General features: G+C 38.8%; 1 protein-coding gene across 4 annotated transcripts in view; it reads right to left on the reverse strand.

Annotated features, from left to right (window-relative positions):
* MYO1B (myosin IB) overlaps positions 1–25,953 on the reverse strand; it is a 180,812-nt gene that overhangs the window by 133,735 nt on the left and 21,124 nt on the right. For all 4 annotated transcript variants that reach the window (XM_039494200.1, XM_039494198.1, XM_039494201.1 and 1 more), the window contains exons 2-3: positions 24,490–24,630; positions 3,505–3,620 (exon numbers count right to left, since the gene is read on the reverse strand). In XM_039494200.1, the coding sequence (XP_039350134.1) occupies positions 3,505–3,620; positions 24,490–24,624 (251 nt within the window). In that variant the 5' untranslated portion in view covers positions 24,625–24,630. The remainder of the gene's footprint in view (positions 1–3,504; positions 3,621–24,489; positions 24,631–25,953) is intronic.

Below are 25,953 nucleotides of genomic sequence, written 5' to 3' on the forward strand. Positions count from 1 at the left end.
CGAGTGGTTCCACCCTTTGATTTGACCTATTCTGGCTATATTCTTTTGTACTCAGTACACGGATAACCCCTTGTGGTGAACGCAGCTCTTTAGCTTGTGCTTTCAGAGTTTCTGCAGCCCTGCATATTTGGAGAGCTTTTTCTAAAGTTAAGTCTCTTTCACAGAGCAATCTCTCTAACACATTGTCTTTAATGACACAAATGATTCTCTCTCTGACCAGAGACTCTGTCAGGTCATCAAAGTCGCATGTTTTACTGAGTTTCCTCAATTCTGTGACATATTGCCCTACGGTGTCATCAGTTTTTTGCATGCATGTAAAAAATGTGCGTGTCTCAAAGGTTGTGTTGCTTTTAGGCATGAAATAGTTCTCAAATTTAGTCAGTATTTTACTTCACTTCATGCTTTCACCTTCCTCAAAACTTAAAATTGTTATAAATATCCAATGCTTCTTCCCCAACAACATGCAGAAAGATAGTTGATCTCACTTCATCATTTTTCTCTTTTGCCCCTATGGTTGCTAGATACAATTCAAATCTCTGTCTGAATTTTTTTCCAGTTCTCTACAACATTTATTCTTTGTGTCTACAATTCGAAAATGGACTCCATAAAGCTGGTCAGAACTCCACCATTTTAACAAATTATGACAGCGTTTTACAGTTCTCATTACAATACAATCACCATATTTAAAAGGAAGCATATATTCAGTTCTCATGACAAGCAGGCTACCAGTACAAAGCACAAAGTGCCAATGTCTACCTAATGTGTCTACAATCTAGTAAAATATTTGGTGTTTCCTCAGTTTGATAAGAAACCATCTGATATGCAGTCTTGACAATTTTCAATATAATCCTCTGTGACACTGTTAAAAAATTGTCTAACATGAGCTGCAAAATGTAATTTTTATATAGGAGAGGAAACAAGCAAGGCAAATATTTGGACACACATCATCTGTTCAAGGCAAATTATGATTTTACTTGTCATTAGTTTGCACTGCATCAAAACTTGTTAAGATGATTTTCATTCCATTACACAATTAAGATTCCCCTGGCATTAGCTCATGTTCAATGCTCTTTCACCTCAGTCTATTACTAGTAAGTGGATTTAAAGTGTTTAAATTCCAGAAATTATTGCCCTGAGTCAACAGTTGACCATTTGATTATGCCTTTTCACAATGAATATAATTTACCAATATTTTCTTGTCAGTGTTTCAAGTTACTATTCCCTTCTGTATTTTCCATTTTAAACCATTCATAACCACCCTATTATCCCGAAACTTCTGAAAGTTCATAGGTGAGCATTTCTCTAACCAGGATAGAACTTCTGCATACATTTGAGATTGACTTGATTAGGCATTGCAGAGATAGTGGGCTTTCAGGAAGTAGTGGGTTTTTTGTTGTTTGTTTTAAATAAAACCTGTGTGTGTAAAGCTATCTCCCAAGAACAGATGGGGCCTGAAATATATTATATTCCTGGATTCTAAATAGGACCTAATACATAGTCCTATTTTTCAGAATGCAGAGTAAGTCTGAAGAGTTATTCCCTTCACTATGCCTCACAGAGTTAGAAGCTCTGTTGGCATGCAACTGTGCCAAAATTTGTAAACTTAGACCTGGTCTACACTTAACAAGGGGCACAAAAACAACACAGCAATGGCACTAAGGGGTGTAAAAAATCCACACTAAGCACCGTAGCTACCCCAACCTAATCCCCAGTGTAGACACAGCTAGGTCAATGGAAGAATACTTGTGTTGACCTAGTTTCCATTGCTTGGGGAGGCAGTGTTCCCACAGAGATTAAAAACACCCTTCTAGCCCTGTAGGCTGTGTCTACACTACAGAGTTATGCCAGTATAACTACTGGGCTGTAGCTAGGCCACTACAGTCCCCAAAGTGTAGACATGGCCTTAGTCAGTCAAACAGTTCAGGTCCAAGGAGGTTCCAAACTGACAGCAGCATATTTGATTCGATTATTAGGTTAGTTTGCATGTCAAATAAACATGGATGGTCTTTATCACTTCAGAACAAAACAATATACAGCATATTTTCCATGTCAATGTTTTAAAATATGTTCTAAAAACCAAAACCAAGATTTTCAAAATAAGGTGCCCACGTTTTGTTTAAGTTCATATTTAGGCACCCAGAGTGGCCTGATTTTCAAAAGCACTGAGCACCCAGAAGCGCCCCCTTGAATATCAAACTGCAAATTGATCAGCCCTAGTAACAATATCACAATAGGCTGAAATCTCATCTACCTCATTTTTGTCAAGGGGAGAGGAGCTGAGTTAGTAACCTCGTTCACATGACAATATTTTTCTTGTTTTAACATTTAATAAACAAGCTAGCTGCTGACATCTTGCTGACCAGGATAAATTGTGTTCTATATAATGTCTGCTAACTGGCATTAAATCCTTGTCTCAGCACATAAGAGTATGGGTGCAGGATTTAAACACATTTAATTGTGGGATGCCGAACACGGTGTGTCTTAATTGATAAGGACTAGTCAGATCTGCACCAGCTAACTTATTTCTTCATAATCACATTCAAACACAATAAAGCTATACAATACAGACAAGGCCTTAAACCCCACTTCACCTTCTACCAAGGAATTACAAAAGGTGAATGCAAACCAAAATAAAATGGACCTATAACTATTCATTTCCATACTTTCGAATGTTATATTTTAGCCTTAATGTTTCAGTTATATAAAAAGAAGGAAAAGGTGTGACAACTGAAATGTTCTAGTAAGATTTTAATTCTATCTTTCACATACGTACACACAAAAGGAAAAAAACAAAACCCCAAATCTTGTCTCTGATTTTAACTTCAGAGAGAAAATTTTAAGATTAAGTTAAAGCTGTAAACAACATCAAATTAAAGCCTTACTACATTTATGTCTATGCCTTGGATATTTCTTTCCCTCTCCTCACCTCTTTTTGGCCACAGATGTGTGTCATTTTCCAAAATATAGGCTCAATCCTGCAGACTCATGAAAGTAAATAGTTTACTTGAATTACTGACTTGAGTGGTTATACAACGTTTCTTCCATTTTGAAAGTTCCCACCACTCTAAGTGACATTTGCTACACTCAAAACAAGGAGTACTGGTAAAACTGCTAATCTCTCCACACAATAGAACTTTAAGAGCTTCCACTGTACATCAATGGTATTAAGTTAACTTATTACTGGAAAATATTTAACATTTAGAGGCCTCTGCAGTTTCATTTGTTTTACAATGTTGTAATAGAGGTTACCATTGAACAATTCCCAGAAAGAAACTTTCCCCCATATCGCATTTAAGAACCTAAATATGAAATGCAGAAATAGGCACTAAAGTAAATATTTCAACTTTTCCTTTAAAATAAAAATCTACAATTAAACTTTGCATACTTTGAGCTCATAAAATCCTGAGCAAATAAAAAACATCATCATCTATGACATAAGGAAGACAGCTGGCCCCATCTGTTTCAAAGTAGAACGGAAACCTAAAGCTTCTGCACTATACTTACATGTGAGGACTGAGTTCATAAAAGTTTCTGTTCCTGTATTCTTCAACTTTCTCTGGTGAATAAATAGGTAGCGGTCTATATGGGTTTATTGATACAACCACACTGCCAATGTATGTCTGTAGGAGAAAAATAATGCAGAATACAGCGTTTTAATACTCAAAAAATGAGATTTTATTATGACCTGTCCTTTAAAAAAAATATCAATTTTTGCTGTTATATTTAATTCATCACTTCTATGTGTCAGGAAAACATTCAACATTTGCTGAGAAAAAAAACATTTTTTACAATTAATACATTCAAAACATTCATTTATACACTAAAAGCCTCTAAAAATCTCTCTCAGTTAAGGGCTCTTAGGTAATACAGGAATAAAAGGAATAAAAACAACAATACTGACAGACTCTTTAAGCAGCTCCTTCTACATTGTACAGGCAGACTGCTCCTACTTTAAACGGGGATTAATTTTTGAAAGAATTATCAGGGCTCTGCTGTGCTGCATAAGGGAAGGGTGTGTTTATATAAAATCAAAATGAAATAGTTCTATGTATTTTCCTAAACCATTTTTAAATATTACACAATTCCAACTAGTCTTCAATATTTAAAACAGAAAACAAGACAATTTAGTTTAATTCTTCAGTCCAATAAGCCAACCTGAAAGTAATTATTTAATGTCCCCCCCCCCATTTTAAATAGAAAGCCTCACTTATAAGGTGCATCAGTTAGCAAATTTCTCAATTACATATGCGAGTGCATATAAAGTGGAGATGGCATAAAACAATGAGCACTTTGTTTTATGATGTACAAAACAGAAATTACTCATTGTTCATTAATACTTTATGATGTTCTGTCCAGGAAACAAACAAACACACACTAAAGCTGCACAAACATTATTTAAAGATCAGAGTATCAAAAAGTTTCCACTATGTTTCAGATCAGCTACTTACCAATATTTCCAATGTTAATACTGCTTAAATGACATAGCACATGGCAGAAGCCAGATTATCCAACAGGTTGGGTGTCACCAATTCAGTTTTTAAGGAGCCCTTAATCTAAACATACACTGAAACTCCTCAAGAGCTTTAAACTCTCCTCAGGACTGAAGTCTACAGCAGGCCTGCACAACATGCGGCCCGCGTGGGCTCACTGTGCGGCCCATGGGGGGTGAGTAGGCAAGTGGCAGGTGAGGGAAGTGGGCTGAAGAGGAGGGTGGGCAGTGGCGGGAGGTGAGGAGGCGAGCGAGGAGTCAGCGGCTGACCTGTTCTACTGATCTGGTCTGGCTCCCATCCCCTCTCCAAGGGCTGCAGCTGTCTGGAGGTGCCTGCCTTCCACGCTTTCCTCAGTCACACCTCATTCATTCAACAGGGCAATTGATTACAAAGTTGGGGGAAGATCTTATTCTACTTTTAGCAAAGAGACATTTTTCTTTTACCTTAATTATACTACCTTAGGGACCTTTATATTACCAAGGTTCAATACCGCTATTTCGGTGGGGCAGCATTGGGGAAGGAGGGTGTGTTTCCGCGGGGCGGGCAGTGCTGGGGGGAGGTGGCCCGGGGGGGGGGGTTGTTTTGGGGGGCTTGGCAGCGCTGGAGGGGGGGGTCGGCAGGGCCGGGGTCGGCTCTCAGCTGTTTTATTTGAAGTAATATGGCCCTCACCACTTTACGAGTTGTGCAGGCCTGGTCTACAACAAAACTGTGTATCAGCAGAGCTACAGACCTATGGCACTCCTATAGCCATGAAAGAGCTTAGCTTCAAACCCTTGTGCTATGTCTACACTAGGAACTAGGGGTGTGATTCTCCTGCTCGTGTACACATACTCATGCTAGCTTTCGTCAAGCTACCGCAAGTATAAATAGTGATGTAGCCACGGTAGCACAGGTTGTGGCAGTGAAGGCATGGCAAAGCCAAGCTGACTACATACCCATTGGTTTCAGGCAGGCTGGTACCCTGCGTTATTCAGCCATATAGCTCCACTGCCACTACCTTGATAGTTATACTCACAGTAGCTTGATGAAAGCTAGTACAAGTATGTGTATATGGAGAAGAGGAATCACATCTCTACCTCATAATGTACATGTAGCCTCATAGGAGCTTAAAAGCAACAGCAAGCTGCTATAAACGGGGAGGTTTGTCAAGTCAGGATACAAATAAGTCAGAATTCTTCTGTAGTTTTTCACTTCAAGCCTGAGGTATAGCTTTTATTGTGTAAATTCTATGTGTAATTGCAGTAATCCATAGGGACTTTGAGAGGAAAAGTAGGGACAGTTCATTCTTATCTCACACTGTTTTGCTTGTTTATTGCAGCACTCTAACATAGCATGATACAATATAACTGCAGAACCTAGATAGAAGATCACGGCTCCCATCCACGTAGCGCACAGCAATCTGCACCTACATCTACTGCAAGATCTCTGGATTCTGATGTATTGGTGTGGCAGACAGGAAATTCTGCAAAACGTATCTCAGACTCAGCAAGAACATACTGCTTCAGCATACACTGAAACTCAAGTTTCTAGTATCATTCTTCACAGCCATGAGGATTAGACACAATTTAAATAGCAATAAAATTATATTATGGAACATAATTATCCAGCAAGTGGTGGATTCCACAGCAAATTTAATGAATGCATAATCACAGAATATACATACTCCAGGTAGTGGGTGTCACCCTTGATATTCAAGAACCATTCAAGAACAGTAAAAATACTATATATAAATATCAGTATTAGTGTCAAAAAAGAGAGGCAAAAGATTTCAGGCCAAGATTTTAGAGTGATCAGGGATTTTGGGTGCTCCACCTTAACACTGAAATGGGCCTAATTTTAAAAAGCGCTGAACACACACCATCCAAAAACAAGCATCACTGGTTGAATACTGAAAAGCTGGTGCAACCAAAGTCAGTCACTTTTTAATATCTTTCCATCTATAATACTTATATGCTTCCCTCCCCCCCATTCATCACTGCAGTATTGGAGTGCCTTGCAACCTTTAATGCATTCATCCTGTGAGATAAGGAAATACTATTATCTCCATTTTATAGATGGGAACTGAGGCACAGAGAAAATAAGTGACTTGCCCAGGGTCACACAGAAAGTCTGTGGTGGAGCAGGGAATTTACCCTTCGTCTCCCCATCCTAGGATAGTACCCTAATCACTAGATCACCCTTCCTCTCTGGCCTTATACGTTGGCCTTTATGCCCAGGCTGATACTGTCCTTAATTGTGCTCTTGTGCCAGATTTAGATTTTTTTCAATTAATGGGTTTTTTTGATCTATACAGAGACATCCAAAACAAGTCAATGCTTTCCCTCGTATTAAAAAAATTAAATGTTTACTATTTGGCAAAAAACAAGTTCACACTTAAGCAGAAATCTTGAATGTCAAGTTTCACCACGGACCATATTTGTATGGTCTAGTTGTAAATCTGTGATAAAGGCTGCCAGCATCTTTCGCCCCATTTAAATAGAGTTGCACAAATGACACTGCCTAGATAAACAGGAAGTTTCACTGTGTATCTTCTAGAGACTCCTGTAGTTTATCTTTGCAATGCTTGTTGCCTACAGAATAAATCAGTAGAAACCACAGTTGACAATTCATTATACAACTACAGCTGCCCTGAGATATAATACTCACTAACTGTGCCTAAGACTTACTATTTCTAAATAAACTCCATACTTCATCTGTTTTAGAGTGATCAGATTACTTACAAACAGAATATTTTTCCGGTCAGAAAATACCAATTCATCAAAAAAAAAAAATCAGTGTTCTGCAGGAAGGTGTTGATTTCAGCGGGCTTGTCTAAACAGGACATTACTTCACAGCAAGCCAGAGTGTGAACCTACAGTGCACCAGTTTGACGTGCAGTAATGTCCCGTATGGACGCTGCTACGGCATCCGGAAAGTTCCAGAGCAGTAACATCCCACGTAGATAAGCCCACTGAAACTTAGGACCAACATGCCTGGTTTACTGCCAGGTCACCCACCTTCCTCCCCAGTTCCTAGGCAGTGTGCCTAACAAACTACCAGGGAACATAGGTAGTTCATGGCAGTCCTCCTTGGAAGATAGGCAGCAGATCAAAAAAATTCCATTCTCCTAAAACAGAATCTTTTCAATCTTTCCCTCCCGCAAACAAAGTTTCACTTTTTTTTTTTTTTAAAAAAAAGCCCTTTTTCCCCCGATTCAGGATGTTGGCGGGGTGCGGGAGACACACAAGATTTTGACATTTTTCACAGGAGGGAAAGACTGTTTTCTGGTCATCTCTAATCTGTTTGTGTTGCAATAAAAGGCAAACAGTAATCTTCTACCGTACCTACCCTGCCCCCTGCTTACACAGAAGTTGGGAAGCCCACCTATCGGTAAGTATATGGATCCTTGCTGAGAGTAACCAAAGTGATCCACAAGAGTAAGACTCTGCGCAAGTAGTTCTGTAATCGTTATATACACACTCCCGGCATAAGAGTCTTCATTGCGGAATTATTTTAAGTTTCCTCCCTTGTCTCAAAGAGCTACAGAAGGTTGCTAATATCAACAGAGCTCACTGCAAAACCATTGCCAAAAGGCAGTAAAGAGAGGTAGGCAGGTCCTGAAGGAATTCAGCTGGATATACACTGTATTATCAACAAGGGTCCTCAAGAAACTGAGGAGGGAGCCCTTTAAACTATTTCACCACTATAACAGTATGCACTTTAGCTGCTGGAATTCCTTGAAAAGCTTTAGGATGCCAAGGTAAGGAAGGACAGGTAGAAGAAAGAAACCTTTGATTTTTTTAAGTTTTGAAAACAGATATTTAAAGAACATTTATTTAGAATCAGCCTTGTATAGTTAAGCATTGCTTAAATCATGTGTTTTGGGAATACAAGTCAGCTGTTCATTGTCACACATGTACAAAACCAGACAATATAATCCTAAAATAACCAATATTTCAAAAGGTCAAGCAACTATATACAGACACGGACATACACATTATGCCTATTTTAAAAACTAAGCATGCCAAGAAATCATTGCTTTGACTAAAAGTGGCTTAGATGAGCTAAAAAGTTTCCTCCCCCCATGTACACTACCGTACATGTTTACGACAGCTGGCCATGATACACACAAAACCTGACCTTGGAGGTAGACTGCATAAGTAAGCTGTGTAGAAGAGCACCGAGAAAGATCCAAAACAGAACTTGAGGAAAGACAGTCCCCTTAGACAAAGGAATGGAATTGTTAGGCAAAAAGCATCAGAAATGTAAGCAGGATTATCTCCTACTCAAAATATCACAGTCCAAAGGGCAGTGTAAAAACAAAATCAAATATGCACCACAGCCCCCTTACTACCACCATGAAGGATGATTTAAATACCTAGATAAACAGGAATCACTCAAGCAATACAAAATGAAGGGGGGGTATAGAGATTCAGTATGTGGCTATGCACGGTTTAGGGAGAGTTACAGCAAAGCCCTATCTTTGGGAAATTAATGAAAACTAGTAATTTAGGGCTCAACCCTGTGAGCTAAGCACCCTCACCTCCTATTACTGAAGCCAAGGAGAGTTATGGGTGATCTGCACCTAGAAGGACTGAAACCTTACTCATTTTGCCACCTGTTGTAGATCCAAGCACTGGAATGAGAGTAAAGTGTTGTCCTTAGACAAGGAACATCTTAGGCAAGATGAAACAAGCTCTGATTTCACACATTTTCTCAAGAGCACAAAACACTCTCTCTGCTGTAACATTTCTACTAACCTCAGGACCGTCCCGACAGACTCTAATGCCAGTATTGACAAAATAGATCAAGTGCATTATCTGGACTGGCTTCAACAATACACAGCTGAAGATATTTTTAAATTATATATTTTATACGTCTAAATATAGCATTATGCACTGCACTCACAATTAAAAGTGGAGCATGCAGTGCAAGTGGCAAGGCAGTCAAACCAAAGAAGAGTCAAGCAATGCAAAAGAAAACACCATCTAAACACATCTGACAATAAAAGTCTGATAACTTTTTTAAAAATAAAGAATTGTTTTCATAAACAGTAAATGCAGATTCGATATAGTCTGTTCCAAGAAACTTCTTCACTCAATATGAGCAAGCAACAATGGATGGAAAACTTTAAACCGAAACATTAAAAGTGTGTTTTGGCCGGAATGTTTGTCATTAGTTAAGTAGAAATAGAATGTAAAAATACACATCATTGTAGTGGAACTTAGGTTAATTATATGGAGTTACATTAAAAGTTCTGCATGGTGAGAACCATGTGTTTACTTATTTTTAAAGTGCTCAGCAAATTTTTGGGCACTTAAAAATTACTCAGTTAACACTTTATGGCATTTATGAAATGAAAAAAAAAAAAAGGGAGAAGAAACAGCATGGACTCCAGTAGTTGTGCCTTAGCCATATCCTTTTAAGTTCCCTCCACCATTTCCACAATGAGCTCCTGGCAACCATCTTACTTACAGCACCAACAGTGCTTTTTTGTCCTCTCCCCAGGACCAATGGGGAACAGAGATTTCCCTTCCCTTGAGGCCTCCCTGTAACTGAGCTCAACCAGCCCATGTCCCCTCTCTCCCCATGGGACTTCCCTCCTGCCTCCTTATCAGCCTGGGCTAATTGGCTCCTTAACCCAGCCAGCCAGATTATCAAATTTCCTCCATCAGCTTTCTGAAGGGAAACTAACATCTGCCGCTCTTCCTGCATTCTGTCACAGACAGTAAGGAAGGGTTGCAGCTAATTAAAAAATCAGCATCAAATAGGGTGACCAGACAGCAAATGTGACAAATCAGGATGGGGGGAGGGGGGGGGTAAATAGGCACCTATACAAGGCAAATCCCCAAGTATCAAGACTGTTCCTATAAAATTGGGACATCTGGGCACCCTAGCATCAAAAGACAGACAGACAGACAGACAAAGTGCCAGCTTAACTCTGTATTTCCTGGGTTTCTGACACTTGGAGGGATTTTTACCCTAATATTCTTATATGGTAACATGCACTCAAACCACTAGTACATGCCTGTAATTTTATCCTCACATTAATGAAACGTCCAAGGAGAAATTTCCTAGTTTTCTTCACACACACCCTTCCCCGTACCCCCTAATCCTCTCACAAATAATCCTAACACATATCAAGGAACAAATGAAGCATGTGCAGATAAGAGAGCTTCCTCACTAATACACCTTCTACCATCCTTGAGAAATGCAGCTCACCTTCTGTGGTCCCTACCTCTCTGTGGCACACAAGTATGGCATGATGGACATGGGTCTGCTCTGTAATATTTTGTGAATACTGAATGTGAACTGGTTATTTGGGTGGTTACTGTATGAATATGTTTGGTTTCGTTTAGTGGGGAGAATGTATAAGAAAAGCAAGCTGGAAACAAAATAATGGCTCAGGATAAACTGCCTCCCACTTCCTCTTCCCAACAAACACTTCAGCACTACCAAGAGACAATGCCCAAGCCAGTAAAACTGAATATTCTACCTCCTGACTCCAGCCATGTTCTAGAACTTGTTTTGCTATGTAGGGCCAAGGCTGGGAAACCAGAGAATGCAAAGGATCTCTGGCTGGATAAAAGACAATTCTCTCTGCCTCTAAGGGGGTAGCTATTGTGGAGGTTGCTGAGGAGCTGTTCAGACTGACACACACTCCTGCAGAGGTGTCTGAAGTAGTCAAGCATGACCACCTGCCATCAGAGGATGGTAAGCCTATGGGCAATGGACAGGTGGGTAGACTGTAGTTTTAAAAATTATCTCTAGATGTTTTGTTCTTATTGTTAAGATTAAGCACTCCTTGGGTTTAAGAAGGCTGTCTGGTCACTCCACTGACCCAAAGCAAAGAACCGCAGGTGCTGAACCGGGTCGAAGCTTCTGGGTATTCATGGTTGATACTCTGTATCTGAGTTCCATAGCCCAGGGCCTGATCTAAGACTGGGCAAACTACGTGCTTCCACCTCAGAAGAGGTCAAGACAAGAGGCCTGACACCTAAGGGGATGATGCATTCAAAGATCTCGAAGGGGACAGAGGCGCAGCTGGCCCTGCAACTGTGACATATTGCTCCATCTGGGTAAGCTGTGTTAAGCCACCAGCAACCTTTGAGACTTACCCAGGGCTCACATTCCCCCTACAAGTGCCTTGAATCCCCTTTGAGCCTTAGGAAACTCAACAGCCCCCTTGGGATGCCCTGAGATGCTTTTAGAAAAGGCTCTCTTTTCTATTGACAAGCCTCTCTAGTCTTCATGTTACACTTTAAGGTCTAACTCTGCCAAAAGGGGAACCAAAGATTTCTTTTTTCCTAAATGAAAGCTAACCTCTCCAGCAGTCATTTGACACACTATACTAAGCGCACATTTTCTAACATTACTAAAGTGGTAATCATTTTTACAATTTCACATTAAACTAGATTTTGATCCTGAACACTAGATTGCAGGTTTTTTTCCCTACAAAGTAGGGACAAAAGTTAGAAGAATTTTGAAACGTGTATGTTTAAGAGATCTATTTTTACTGCAACCTAACTCAGAGCTATTAAGAGACAAGGCGTGGGCTATTAGCTCGTGTCTTATATCTCTTCAAATTTTACAGAGGATTTCTACCTTTAGCCCAAATAAAACTTACTCATAACTACCTCAGAACTGATGTGTGTCAATTACAGAGTGTGAACCAAAACCAGGCTGAAAAATGGAACCTCAAGAGCCACTGCCCTTGTTTCCTAATGCAATTAATTGTTCCCATTAAGAAAAAAATAACAGGAGCCAATAATCATACAACTCTGTTCTTTATAGTGGCAATAGATAGTTGAGCTCTGACTCAGAGGGTGAATGGGGACACAGGGAGAGAAGACAGATCCACAAAGAACATTTGGTTCAATCTTCCCTATGTCTTCATCACTTCTTTTTCAGATGAAATGCCTGACACATCAAGAATGAGTACTGAGACAGTCTTGCTGTGCTAGACAGCATCGTGGGAAAAGTCCTGACCATTTCAAGATGGCTAGGCCAGAGACAGAAGTACAGCTGAGTGGAAAAGTAAAACTTTACTGAACAAACAGGCTATATTATAAGGCAAAAATATAAGGAAAAACAAGAAGCACTCTCAAGTTATGAAATAACCATACCACAAGTCAAGCCAGGAGCACATGACTACTTATGCCAGAGCTTCTCAAACTGGGGGTCGGGACCCCTCGGGGTTGCGAGGTTATTACATGGGGGGTTGCGAGCTGTCAACCTCCACCCCAAGCCCGCTTTGCCTCCAGCATTTATAATGGTGTTAAATATATTTTTTTTAAAGTGTTTTTAATTTATAAGGGGAGGAGGGGTTTACACTCAGAGACCTGCTATGTGAAAAGGGTCATCAGTAAAAAAGTTTGAGACCCATTGATTTATTCAACCTAAGTTATTTACTATGACCTCACACAAGAAGTCCCCTCAAGCTATTGTACTAAACATCAAATATGCAAGCTTCAAATGAAAGTAAAACTGCAACACGTGTTCAGCACCATACAAGTTAATTCCTGATCAGAGTTGCTCACGCATGCCATGCACAAACAATCCAAAGCAGACATTAAATGCACTGGGAAACCCAGAGGGAGATTCTATTTTAGAGTTTTAAAAAAAAAGATGATGATGAAGTGAGAGGGGAACATTATAGCTGACTTCAGTTAGCCTTTGAACCCAAGGAAATGAATGGGCTTTCAAACTGCTAAAATATAAATTGTTTATAAGATAGAAAATCTTGTGACCCTGTTTCATTTCCACCTTCCCACCTTTCCCCTTCTTACAGGTCAGCAAAGCTCTTTTCTGCCGAACAGTAATATATTAGTTTATATTGCAGTTCAAATCTGAATTTGGGGAGAGGACTAGGATTATGCCAACAAGCAAACGGAAACAGGGTAATAGAAAAACTAAGAAAATCTATATATTACATGACGAGGAGAAAAGCTTCTTTTACCTGAAACAGAGGGTGGGAAGAAGGGGAAGTAACAGGACTGAAGAAGGATGGAAGGAAGAGAGGACTGAGGTTCAGGGTTCAATATTTTATTTGCCCCTCTCCTAAGAAATCTGACAGCCCTAACTTGTTTGCTTTTTGTTTTTTTAGGGCTGTCAAGCGATTAAAAAAGTTAAGCACGATTAATCGCATTGTTAAACAATAGAATACCATTTATTTAAATATTTTTCAATATTTTCTACATTTTCAAACATACTGATTTCAATTCCAACATACAAAGTGTACAGTGCTCACTTTATATTAATTTTTATTACAAATATTTGTGCTATAAAAACAAAAGAAATAATATTTTTCAATTCACCTCATACAAGTACTGTAATACAACCGCTTCATCATGAAAGCTGAACTTACAAATGTAGAATTGTGTACAAAAAACTGCATTCAAAAATAAAATGTAAAACTCTATAGTTTACAAGTCTACTCAGTCCTATTGCTTGTTCAGTGAGTCACACCGACATTGTTTATAATGCCACCTGAAAGTGAGAAATGGTGTTCACATGGCACTGTTGTAACCGGCGTTGCAATATATTTACATGCCAGACACATTAAAGATTAATATGTCCCTTTATGCTTCAACCACCATTCCAAAGGACATGCTTCCATGCTAATGAGGGGTTCTGCTTGATAATGATCCAAAGCAATGCAGACCTGGGCATGTTCCCTTTCGTCATCTGAGTCAGATGCCACCAGCAGAAGGCTGGTTTTCTTTTTTGGTGGTTCGGGTTCTGTAGTTTCCACATCAGAATATTGCTCTTTTAAGACTTCCAAAAGCATGCTCCACACCTCATCCCTCTCAGATTTTGGAAGGCACTTCAGATTCTTAAATCTCGGGTCGAGTACTGTAGTTATCTTACATTGGTATCTTCTTTGCGTTTTGTCAAATCTGCTGTGAAAGTGTTCTTAAAATGAACAACATGTGCTGGGTCATCATCCAAAGACTGCTATAACATGAAATATATGGCAGAATGCAGGCAAAAGAGAGAGCAGGAAACATACTATTCTCCCTCAAGGAGTTCAGTCAATTTAATTAACACTTTTTTTTTTTTTTTTAAAACGAGTGTCATGAGCATGGAAGCATGTCTTCTGAAATGGTGGCCCAAGCATGAAGGGGCATATAGATGTTTAGTATATCTGGCACAAAAATACCTTGCAATGACGGCTACAAAAGTGCTATGTGAATGCTTCTTCTCACTTTCTGGTGACGTAAATAGGAAGCCGGCAGCATTATTTCCCAAACATGTAAACAAACGTGGTTGTCTTAGTGATTGGCTGAACAAGAAGTAGGATTAAGTGGACTTGTAGGCTCTAAAGTTTTATATTGTTTTGTTTTTGAGTGCAGTTACATAACAAAAAAAATCTACATTTGTATGTTGCACTTTCACAAAAAAGACTGCATTATGGTGTTGTATGAGGTGAATTGAAAAATACTATTTCTTTTGTTTATCATTTTTACAATGCAAATATTTGTAATTAAAATAATATAAAGTGAGCACTATACACTTTGTATTCTGTGTTGCAATTTGAAAATGTAGAAAAACATCCAAAAATATGTAATAAACTGGCATTCTATTGTTTAACAGTGCAATTAAAATTGTGATTAATCACGATTCTTTTTTTGAGTTAATTGCATGAGTTAACTGAGATTACTTGACAGCCGTGGTGGTGGTGGTTTTTTTCATTTGTTTGTTTTTTGTTGTTGTTTTGTTACAGTCTAGAAGGAGGTAAGAAGGCAGACGAGTTAAAACTTGCTGGGTGAAGTTAAAAGGGGAGGGGGAGGAAGGCAGAAAAACAAAACAAAGCAGGGGTGATAGCATGGAATGAATCTACTGTAGACCAGCAAATCAGGTGGAGGATGATTTTAGAACAAACAAATTGCCAACACACAGCACAGGGTAGTAATTGGGGATTAGCTGCCAAGACAGCTGTTGGAAAAGCAATATGGCAAAATGTCCAGTAACATCTTGTTTCAGAAAGTGGAGGAAGTAACCTAATAGGGAGGAATTGGTTGCAAATCTAAAGGTTGAACTCAATTCGATGGAAGTGATCATGTAACAATAGATTTCATGATTTTAAAGAAAGGAAGGAGTGAGAGGAGCAGAATAAGGACAAGGGACTTCAAAAAAGTAGAATTTAACAACCTCAAGAACTGATAGGGTGAGGTGCCAAGGGAAGAAAACCTGAGGGGAAAAGGCATTCAGAAGAGCTGGCCGCTTCTTAAAGAGACAGTATTAAAAGCATAACAGCAACTATCTCAATGCAAAGGAAAGACAGAAAGAACAGTAAGAGGCCAAGGGAAGAAAACCTGAGGGGAAAAGGCATTCAGAAGAGCTGGCCGCTTCTTAAAGAGACAGTATTAAAAGCATAACAGCAACTATCTCAATGCAAAGGAAAGACAGAAAGAACAGTAAGAGGCCAATATGGCTCCATCAGGAGCTCTTTAATGACCTGAAAATCAAAAAGGAATCCTACAAAAATTGGAAACAGTCACAAATTGCTAAGGATGAGTACAAAAAAATAGCACAAGCATGTAGAGACAAAATCAGAAAGGCTAAGGCACAAAATGAGATACATCTAGCAAGGCACATAAAAGACAAGAAGAGGTTCTTTAAATACATTAGGAGCAAGAAAAATACGAAAGAAATTGTAGATCCACTACCTTAGCAGAGAAGGAAAGCTAATATCAAGAAGACTGAGGTGCTTCATGCCTATTTTCCTTCAGTCTTCACTAAAGGAGCTAACGGTGACCAGATGCTCAACACAATTAATATTAACAAGTGGGAAGGAACAGAAGCCAAAATAGAGTAAGAACAGTTAAAGGATATTTAGGTAAGTTAGATGTATTCACATCACAGGACCTGATGAAATTCATTCTAGGGCACATAAGGACCTGCTGAAGCAATCTCTCAATCGTTAGTGATGATCTTCAAGAACTCACTGGCTGGGTCCTAGAGGACTGAAGGGTAAATATAGTACCTGCTTTTAAAAAGTGGAACAAAGAGACCTTGAATTGAAGTTAGGCTGACACCTGGAAAGGTGCTGGGACAAATTATTAAACAATCTATTTGTAAGTAAATAGAGGATACTAGGATAAATAAGTAATAGCCAGCATGGATTTGTGAAGAACAAATCGTGCAAAACCAATCTAATTTCCTTCTTTGACAGGATTAGTTAACAATAGTTTGCTGTCAAACTGTGAGGATTCCACAGGGGTCCATCCTGCATCCAGTACTATTCAATAAGTTCATTAATGGCTTGGATAATGGAGAGAAGACTGTGGCTGTAAAATTTGCAGATGACACCAAGCTGGGAGGAGTTGCAAGAACTCTGGAGGACAGGATTAGAATTCACAATAACCCTGATAAATTGGGGAATTGGTCTAAAATCTACAAAAATTAAATTCAATAAAGACAAGTGCAAAGTACTATACTTAGGAAGGAAAAAAATCAAACATACAGCTATAAAATACGGAATAACTGGCTAGGCCAGGGGGTAGGCAACCTATGGCACATGTGCCAAAGGCAGCACGCGAGCTGATTTTCAGTGGCACTCACACTGCCCGGGTTCTGGCCACTGGTTTGGGGGGCTCTGCATTTTAATTTAAATTTAAATGAAACTTCTTAAACATTTTAAAACCTTATTTACTTTACATACAACAATAGTTTAGTTATATATTATAGACTTGTAGAAAGAGACATTTTAACATTTTTAGAAGGTATTACTGGCACGCGAAACCTTAAATTAGAGTGAATAAATGAAGACTCGGCACACCACTTCTGAAAGGTTGCCGACCCCTGGGCTAGGCAGTCATACTGCAGAAAAAGTATCTGGGGGCTATAGTGAAGCACAAATGGAATATGAGTCAACAATGTGTTGCAGCTGTGAAAAACGCTAATATCATTCTGGGGTGTATTAACCGGAAAGTCATATCTAAGATACGGGAAATAATTGTCCTGCTCTATTCAGTACTGGTGAGGCCTCAGCTGGAGAACTGTGTCTTGTTCTGGGAAAGAAGTGGAGACAGTCCAGAAAATTGCAAGAAAAATAAAAAGATTTAGAAAACAACCTGTGAGAAAAGATTAAAAAAACTGGTCATGTTTAGTCTTGAAACAAGGCGGCTGAGGAAGGACTTGATAAACAGTCTTCAAATATATTAAGGGCTGTTATAAAGAGGATAGCAATCAATTGTTCTCCATGTCCACTGAAGGCAGAACAAGATGTAACTGGTTTAATCTGCAGCAAGGGAGATTTAGGTTAGATATTAGGAGAAACTTTCCAAGTATAAGGATAGCTAAGTTCTGGACTAGGCTTCCAAGAGAGGCTGTGGAATCCCCATCAGAGGTTTTTAAGAAAAGATTAGATGAATATCTGTCTTGATTGGTCCTGCCTCAGCGCAGGAGGCTGGACTAAATTACCTATGGAGGTCTCTTCCAGCCCTACAGTTCTATGATGATATTGTTTCTTCCTCTGCCATGAAAAGTTTACAGGCTACTTCAACTGAAGGGAGTGAAGCTAAATCATCATCTTTGTTGCTGATTAACAGTTTAGTAATTCCAATTACAGGAGCGAATCAGTGCAGATTCAAGTAGCCAAGGTAGAAAGGTCTGTATATTCACAATATGGTTAGAGAATAACCGTATAGTGTTTAGACAAGTGTCTATAATCTGATTAGATGTCTTTTACTAGCCAATTATACCATAATGAACTACATGCTATATGAATATTAAGAAACAGACATGAAATAATTATGCAAGTCAGACACAAATTAGACTGCACTGAATTGCAAAACTGCAAAAAACTGTACAGTTATGCATCAAACTGTACAGCATTCACTGCATTCTGATTGACTGATAAACCCCATTTCAGTATACCATATAACACCAATAATCAGATCAACAGGTCTGTACCATGCATATTTTGCACCAAAATATATTAAGGAAAGTTTAGACGTTACAGTAAAAATGGGTTCGTTCTTGTATTAAGATGTTCCTCCTAGGTGTACACCACTTCTACTCATTCAAGGAGAAAAAGAATAGGGTTCGAACTACACAAGCAGACAAAATACAAGTAGTAGGGGCTGAAGTGATTTTGACTCCTCAGCAGATCTGTGAATGAGTAGACAGGACAGAGGAACACAGGGAAGCCTTGATCAAAGCAGCATGCTTTGGGAACTGAAATAAATGTGGCTGCTGATGTTGCACTTGGCCTCAAATGCCATTTAAATGATGCACATGGATGACAGACTTTGAAAGACTGGAGTACTCAGAGAGTTGAACCCTTTCTTATCCGAAAAGTAGGCCAAGATCAGGCCCTGCTGATAGAACTCCCACAAGCACATGCACCTGGCCCTCTTGTCAATCATTTCCCACTTGCCCTTAACATTTCTGGATTTTAAACACTAGGAAAAAAGCCACCCTGTCCAGGAATGAGGTTCAGTTTTGTATGCAAACAAATACTCAACCAAGTCTTTGTTATCCCGGGAACCACTAATGGCATATAACATATGTAGTCATGCCAGAATATAAGAGGAAGTTACTGTTAGAGCTGGATGAACAATTCACAATAATGTATTTAGGGAATGAAGCCACCTCCCCCACAAATTACCCACAGACAGATTGTGACTTTTATGAATTAGTTCACTGTTTGAAGGTGTTCAATGAACGTTGTGTGAACAAACTTTAGTCTCGAGGTTGTTCACAAACTTTATTGGAACCTTCAAGTACTCATTATTAGTGATCAGATATTCAAGCTATGTGACTGGCCAACTAAATTACATCTTATAGTTTGTTTGCTGATTGGCTAGCCTAACCTTTAAATTTTTGCCTTTTAAAATAAAAAAGTTAGTTTCACCATGAAATTCATTTGGTTGATTAAAAGAATCTCGAGTTTGGAATTTGCTTTCTGTAAAAATCTGTACCAGTAGAACTCTGCTCAAATGTTTGCAAAAGTGTGAATAAAAAGGGATGTAAACTTACTGGATACAAAATTTGCTTTAAAAGTTGCCAAAAATATTTACTGACAATTAGAGCTTTTTAGTGAGAAAAGAACTACAGATTCATACCTCACACCAGCCATTTCCAGACACACTTAAACCGAGTTTCTAATTTTCAATCAACACATGCACATTACCCAATGAGCCCCCAAAACCACTCAACACAAGATTACTGCAAAATCCTAGAGTAATTATTAGAACATTTGGTCTAACTCCAATTAAACTAGCCTTTATGCTTATTTCTATAGGCACAGTCTCTTTGCACTCTGGAATGCAACCCAAAACCCAACTCCATTAAACTGTGTAAACACTATGAAAATGTACAACATGTAACCAATTCAGTAGCCAGTGTTCTATTATGAGCACTCTTCTTTCCTCCTGTGAGCCCAAGAACATGCTGGTTTTGAAACACTGAACTGTCTCCTATTTTTTTTCCTCCAAGAACTTAGAAACCAAAATACAAAATTTGATTTCTATGCTTAAAGAGGGATTCACCTGTATGCAAACAGTAAATATGTGAATTTGCCAAGTGGAAGATATGTTTTAAAAGAAGAAAAAAAAACGGGGACATAGTCATTTCTTCTTTCCCAACTCCTGAATTTTTGTAACAAGCCTGTGCATTTACACTTCCTACTTTGGAAGTAAACATTCCACATGCACTCAGATCTAAATCCTGACTCAGCCCAGAGGCACATAACCATAGGAGTTCCAACTTACTGGAGGCTACACAATGCCTACAAAGGGAATGGTATACAGCTAATGTCCTGCAGAGTTGAGCTCTTAGCAGGTGCCATTTGCAGTAGTGAAGAGATGGAATTTCAGGGACATGCAAGGAGATAGCCATTGGATCTGCAACAACTCACATCCACCAGCCAAACATCTCCTCTTCAAAGCCCTTTCCCCTCAGAAGAGTATTCTATTTCTCCTCCCTACCCCAGAAAGAACCCTGTAAAAATTCCATTTACTTCGTCCTTTGGCACTGGATTTGTTAAATGTCATGCTTTAAATTATGCGCTTACCTAGAAAGACCAGCTAACATGGTTATGCAGCAGGTTCTGCTCCCTGCAAAATTAACTTTAAAAACATAAATAGTCCATGTAAGAGTCTATTCTCCACAGGCCAATTCCTTTGAGGGGTATAACAGGATTTTTAACACAGTTGTAAAACTGTAACAAATAGGTATTTCAGACACAAACCATATACGTTACTTTACCAGAAACTGATGTTTAAAAACTGATGTTGACAAAGCCGTACTTAACTGCTGTGTAGGCATAAAAAGCAGCTGAATGGACAATACTGTTTGGTTGTTTTTTTTTAACACCTACAGCTGAATACTGAAATAAGGGAGGAACTTGAATCTACAAATTAATTAGGAAAGAAGAAGTCCATTCCTATTGCCCTGTGAATGGACCCTGCAGGGCCAGGTTCATGCAACAGGCATGAACTGAAGTTTGCAGGCTTTGTTCATCTCTAAGAGTAGCTCTTCAGTAATCTCATTTTGCTCCCCATGATGGCATGCAAAACATGAGGTCCTATATGTTAAAACATACATTACTTCCAGATGTAACAAGGGATTCATTGTGTTCAAGCTTAAGTCTTAAAAAAAATAAGTGAAAAACGTATTTCTCAGGGTTGAGATTTTGTGATGGGAGGGGGAAAGTGGGGGCTGGTTTTTTGCTTTTTAAAAAATAAACAGGAAAATAAACAAAAACCTCTGTCCACATGAAATTTTTAAAAGCTGCAGGAAATAAAATCGTGGGGGTGAAATTTACATAGCAGCAAAATCTAATTGATCTGGAACTGAAATAACATTCCTTGAATTGTTTAGTACATAAAATTATGAAACATCACAAACCAGATAACCAGTCTACTCAACAGTACATTACTTGGCACTTCCTTGAAACAGCTATTGCTTTTATTGGCTATGAATTAAATATTTTAATATAGTAAATGCTCTGATTTCATCTAAAAGTTTCCACCTTTAATAGGTGGATTAGTAAACTGAGTTTTTTAAGATCAAACAATAAAAAGTGATAAGTAAAGTTGGTTGAAATATCATTTATCCTTCCTATCCAGCCTACAGAAACAGGAGTTGAACTACCTGTTTGAAAGGTCTTTTTGCTTGGCAGCAAACTTAAATACATTTTGCTGAAAAGTGTCAGGATTTTCCACCTGGAAGGCAAATGTTCCCATACTACTGAAGGAAATGACACCTTCCTTTATTTGCCAAAGCAAACAATACAATTAATTACTCTGCAGTAATACTTTATCACCTTAGCCAACAGAATTAGAATTTTGAGAAGCTAAATCTCTTGATGTAACTGCCTCAAAGAATGCATTTTTGAAATGACTGTGAAAACAGTATGTAATTCAGGTAGTTTTTATTCTATACATTTAAAAAAATAGATTAGATATTTGGTATACAAGAATGATTTATCTCCAGAAAAAAACTGTCCAATCTCCCAAAGGTCAATAAAAATATGCAAACTTTTTCCATTCTATACTACCTAAAATTGAAGCGCTTCAAAAATCCACTCCCTAATGGCAAGCAGGCATCTTTCCTAACTGAACATCTCCAGCAGAATCTAGGGTTTCTTCACAAAGCAAGTTTCTAGCCCTTATAGTTAACAACCTTCCAAAAGACAAAGAATCCTGTGGCACCTTATAGACTAAGAGAAGTATTGGAGCATAAGCTTTTGTGGGTGAATACCCATTTCGTCAGACGAAAGCTGACCCACGAAAGTTTATGCTCCAATACGTCTGTTAGTCTATAAGGTGCCACAGGACTCTGTCGCTTTTTACAGATCCAGACCAACACGGCCACCCCTCTGATACTTGAACCTTCCAAACATGAACTGAGGATAAATCAACACTGTACTATGTTCTTAAGTCTGCATGCAAACAGTGCCAGCACTTCGGACGCCCTTCATGTTTTCACTTTGCTGTAACAGAGTGAAAACTGATCAGGCTAGTTAGTTTTCACAGCTACTGTTGGGAATCCACAGTTAAAGCTGAAACTGACAAGAATCAGGTCAATTACACTGTGCTACATATTGGGAAAGCTGTGAGCTGCCCTAGCAGAGGTGCTACTAGCCAGGATGGGCAGGGAAGCACTGGAGGAGCTATTCACCCAGAAAAAAGCTGTGAGAATGGTAGATTAGCAGAGTCCCTCCACACACCCTCCTCCTCCTTCAAGGAGCCAAAGGAGGCTTCACATTTTAGTTTTTAAATGCCTGATGATCAGAGACTACAAGTGACAGAATTCCCTCAAGGAGACAAGTATCAGAGGGGTAGCCGTGTTAGTCTGGTTCTGTAAAAGCAGCAAAGAATCCTGTGGCACCTTATAGACTAACAGACGTTTTGCAGCATGAGCTTTCGTGGGTGAATACCCACTTCTTGCATCCGAAGAAGTGGGTATTCACCCACGAAAGCTCATGCTGCAAAACGTCTGTTAGTCTATAAGGTGCCACAGGATTCTTTGCTCCCTCAAGGAGAGAATTCCTCAAACAGCACCTTGAAAGGAATCCTTCTCCTCTCCTCGCATCTGGGGGTCACTGTGGCTCCTCCCTCAACACTATCTGTGACAATGAGAACTACTTGTCTTACTTCAGTCCTCAGCTATCAGGTGACTAGTCAATTCTTCAAGCCCTATCTGTGAAAAGGGTGGATGGGTAAGGCTAAGTGACCAGACGTAGGCAACAGCCTGTGTGTAGATACGGGTGGGAGAAGAAAGTGAAAGAGTGATTTTGGAGGAGAGAGAAGCAGTAAAGAATATATAGTGGAATATATTCCACTATATATTCACATAAAATTCACATAAATACACATAAAGGGAGTGGAAAGAGAGGAAATAAATACAGAAGGCAATGCAGATAAACCACAATCTATTATAGGACAGAAAGGAGAAAGTGGAATTAAGTCATGGAAGGACTGAATGCATAACAATCAAGAAACATACTATAAGTAACATTTTGAACAATTAAATAGATTGTGGATTGAGGATAAACTAAAATTAAATATGGTACACAACTCTTTTATTCCATTAAGTTATAGGTGCTATGGCTTGGAGAGCATAGCTCCCTTTTGACTCATAGCCTTCATCTTCTATCTATTAAGTACATTTTTCAAGCACTGCCTTTCATTCAGGGATCAAAAAGCTCTTGAATGACATTACCCACACATTGCCCCAGTGACATAGGTATACCATATCCATTTTAAAGAGGAAGGAACTAAGACGCAAAAGTAATGCATCTTTATAAGGCCACTCAAAAAACCCGTCGCAGAACTCGGCTCAGGACAGGAGTCCTATTTTCGATCCCTGATGTAACCATTAGTATGCACTTCCGCTTCCTAATTTATCACTGCTCAAAGATAAATACAGATGAAGATTTTGATTAATCCCACACATATCCAAGTTTACAAACCACGTTTCCAGCTGCAAGCAGAACCGCAGATGCTTGTGCACATGCTTTGTTTGCAAGCAAGTGACATTTCATGTTTCCGCTAATCCCTGTAGAGTAATTCCATTAACACTCTAAATTTGTACTGTTTATACACCATATCAATGATACTTATTTTGTGGATCATGAAGAGAGGTGCCAATCAGACTACTTATATCCCACCTTCCATAGAAGCAGATTTGCTTTAAAATGTGTCTTCCTGATACAACAGCAAGATCAAACTATTTACATTGTTGATTCCCACGCGCCCTTCTTTTAAAAGTGTTGGGAGCCAAATCCTATCTTTAGAACACCATGTGAACCTGTGCAAAGGATTCTGAAACACGACTGAGGAAGATCAGAAGCAAGTGACTGAATAAAGGACGGCATAAGTCACAATTAAAAAAAATAAAAGAGGTGTTAAGTACCTTTAGCTAATGTAATTTTACATACCATGGCCTGCAGTTGACATGCACCCCCTACACAACATAATTCTAAACACTTTTTTAAAAAAAAAAAAAAAAAAAAGAGGATTAAATAGCCCCCCAAGGAGATATTTGTGCAGCATGTACTTACATATATTTCACTGTGGTCAAAGCGCTTCTTGAGGTTATTAATGAATGAATCTTCACTAAGAGGCTCTAAAAGGACCATATCTCCCACTCCAATCATGTTGTCTAGAAGTGACGTCTTCACCTCCATTTTGGCCATTTTCCTCTGTTGGGAGAGAAAAAACCATTTGAGCACGATTAATTTGAAAGGGTCTATTTATTCACATTTATAGGAGCTATCCAGGAGTTTGGCTGAACATCACACAGGAACATAAATACATTGAGTGTCATTTCTATTAAATGTTTTTCAAAATGTTATATTTTTAATCTAGAAAGGACAGAATTCACAACAATAATTCAGAGCAACGTGGACATAAAACAAAGGCACCCAAAACATAGCCCACGAAGTCCTAAGACACAGCCCTTGTTTGCTAGATATCAAATATTGAGAGGCAATTCAAGGTGGCTAAAGATTCCAACAGGTCAGAACCCAAGATTCCTTTATTTGTTTTCATGGAAGATAAGCTAGAAACAAGTAAATGTTTTGATTTGCAGTTAATTTATACGGATACATTTCAAATTCAGGGCCCAATCCTGAAGTCCCTATGCAAGCAGATTTTTCCAGGGACTTAATGAAAAGTTCCCACTTTTAAGAAGTCAATTGTTTTTAAAACTGAAAATCAAGAACTGAATTGCAACTTATGCATAGAATCCAGACTTTTTTATTACAATAAAAATATGTTCAAGTGTACGCAAACCCAACTTTCTATTGATTTTTAGAATGCCCAGACATTCATAAAAAGTCTGCTTTTTATGGGCTTACTGTCTGTATTCCAATTTGATTCAACTTTTCCCATCTTCACCTTCCCTCCGCTACTCCAAACTATCTTTTAGATTCTTAAAAGTAAAACTACTTAATTGACTTAATTCAGACAAGAAAGCTATTCTAAATTATACATTGCATTTCCTATGTCTTTGGGTTTATTATAATAGAATCTTTCCTTAGTATTCACAACATAATAGTCTGGACTGTCTACCATCCAATCACTGTGGAACTATACCTTTACTGCTCTTTGTCAAATAATTAATTTTCTTAACTCCTTTCAACTGGAATGCAGACTCAACAATTTACTACTTCTTCTTATGGAGATATACCTCTCTCATAGAACTGGAAGGGACCTTGAAAGGTCAAGGTCAAGTCCAATCCCCTGCCTTCATGAGCAGGATCAAGTGCTGACCCTGACAGGTTTTTGTTTGTTTTGGTTTATTTTTGGGCCCCAGATCCCTAAATGGCCCCCTCTAGGATTGAACTCACAACCCTGGGTTTAGCAGGCCAATGCTCAAACCACCGAGCTATCCCTCCCCCCATCCTTCTAACTTCATTTACTGAAACCAGAGATAATTTCCTGAACAGATCTTTTCAAATCAAACAAAATAAATGGCTCCAAAACTGTGGGCATGTCTACGAAGAAAAAAAAACCCACAGCTG

This window comes from Mauremys reevesii, linkage group 11 (genome assembly GCF_016161935.1).
Source record: "Mauremys reevesii isolate NIE-2019 linkage group 11, ASM1616193v1, whole genome shotgun sequence".
NCBI lineage: Eukaryota > Metazoa > Chordata > Testudines > Geoemydidae > Mauremys > Mauremys reevesii.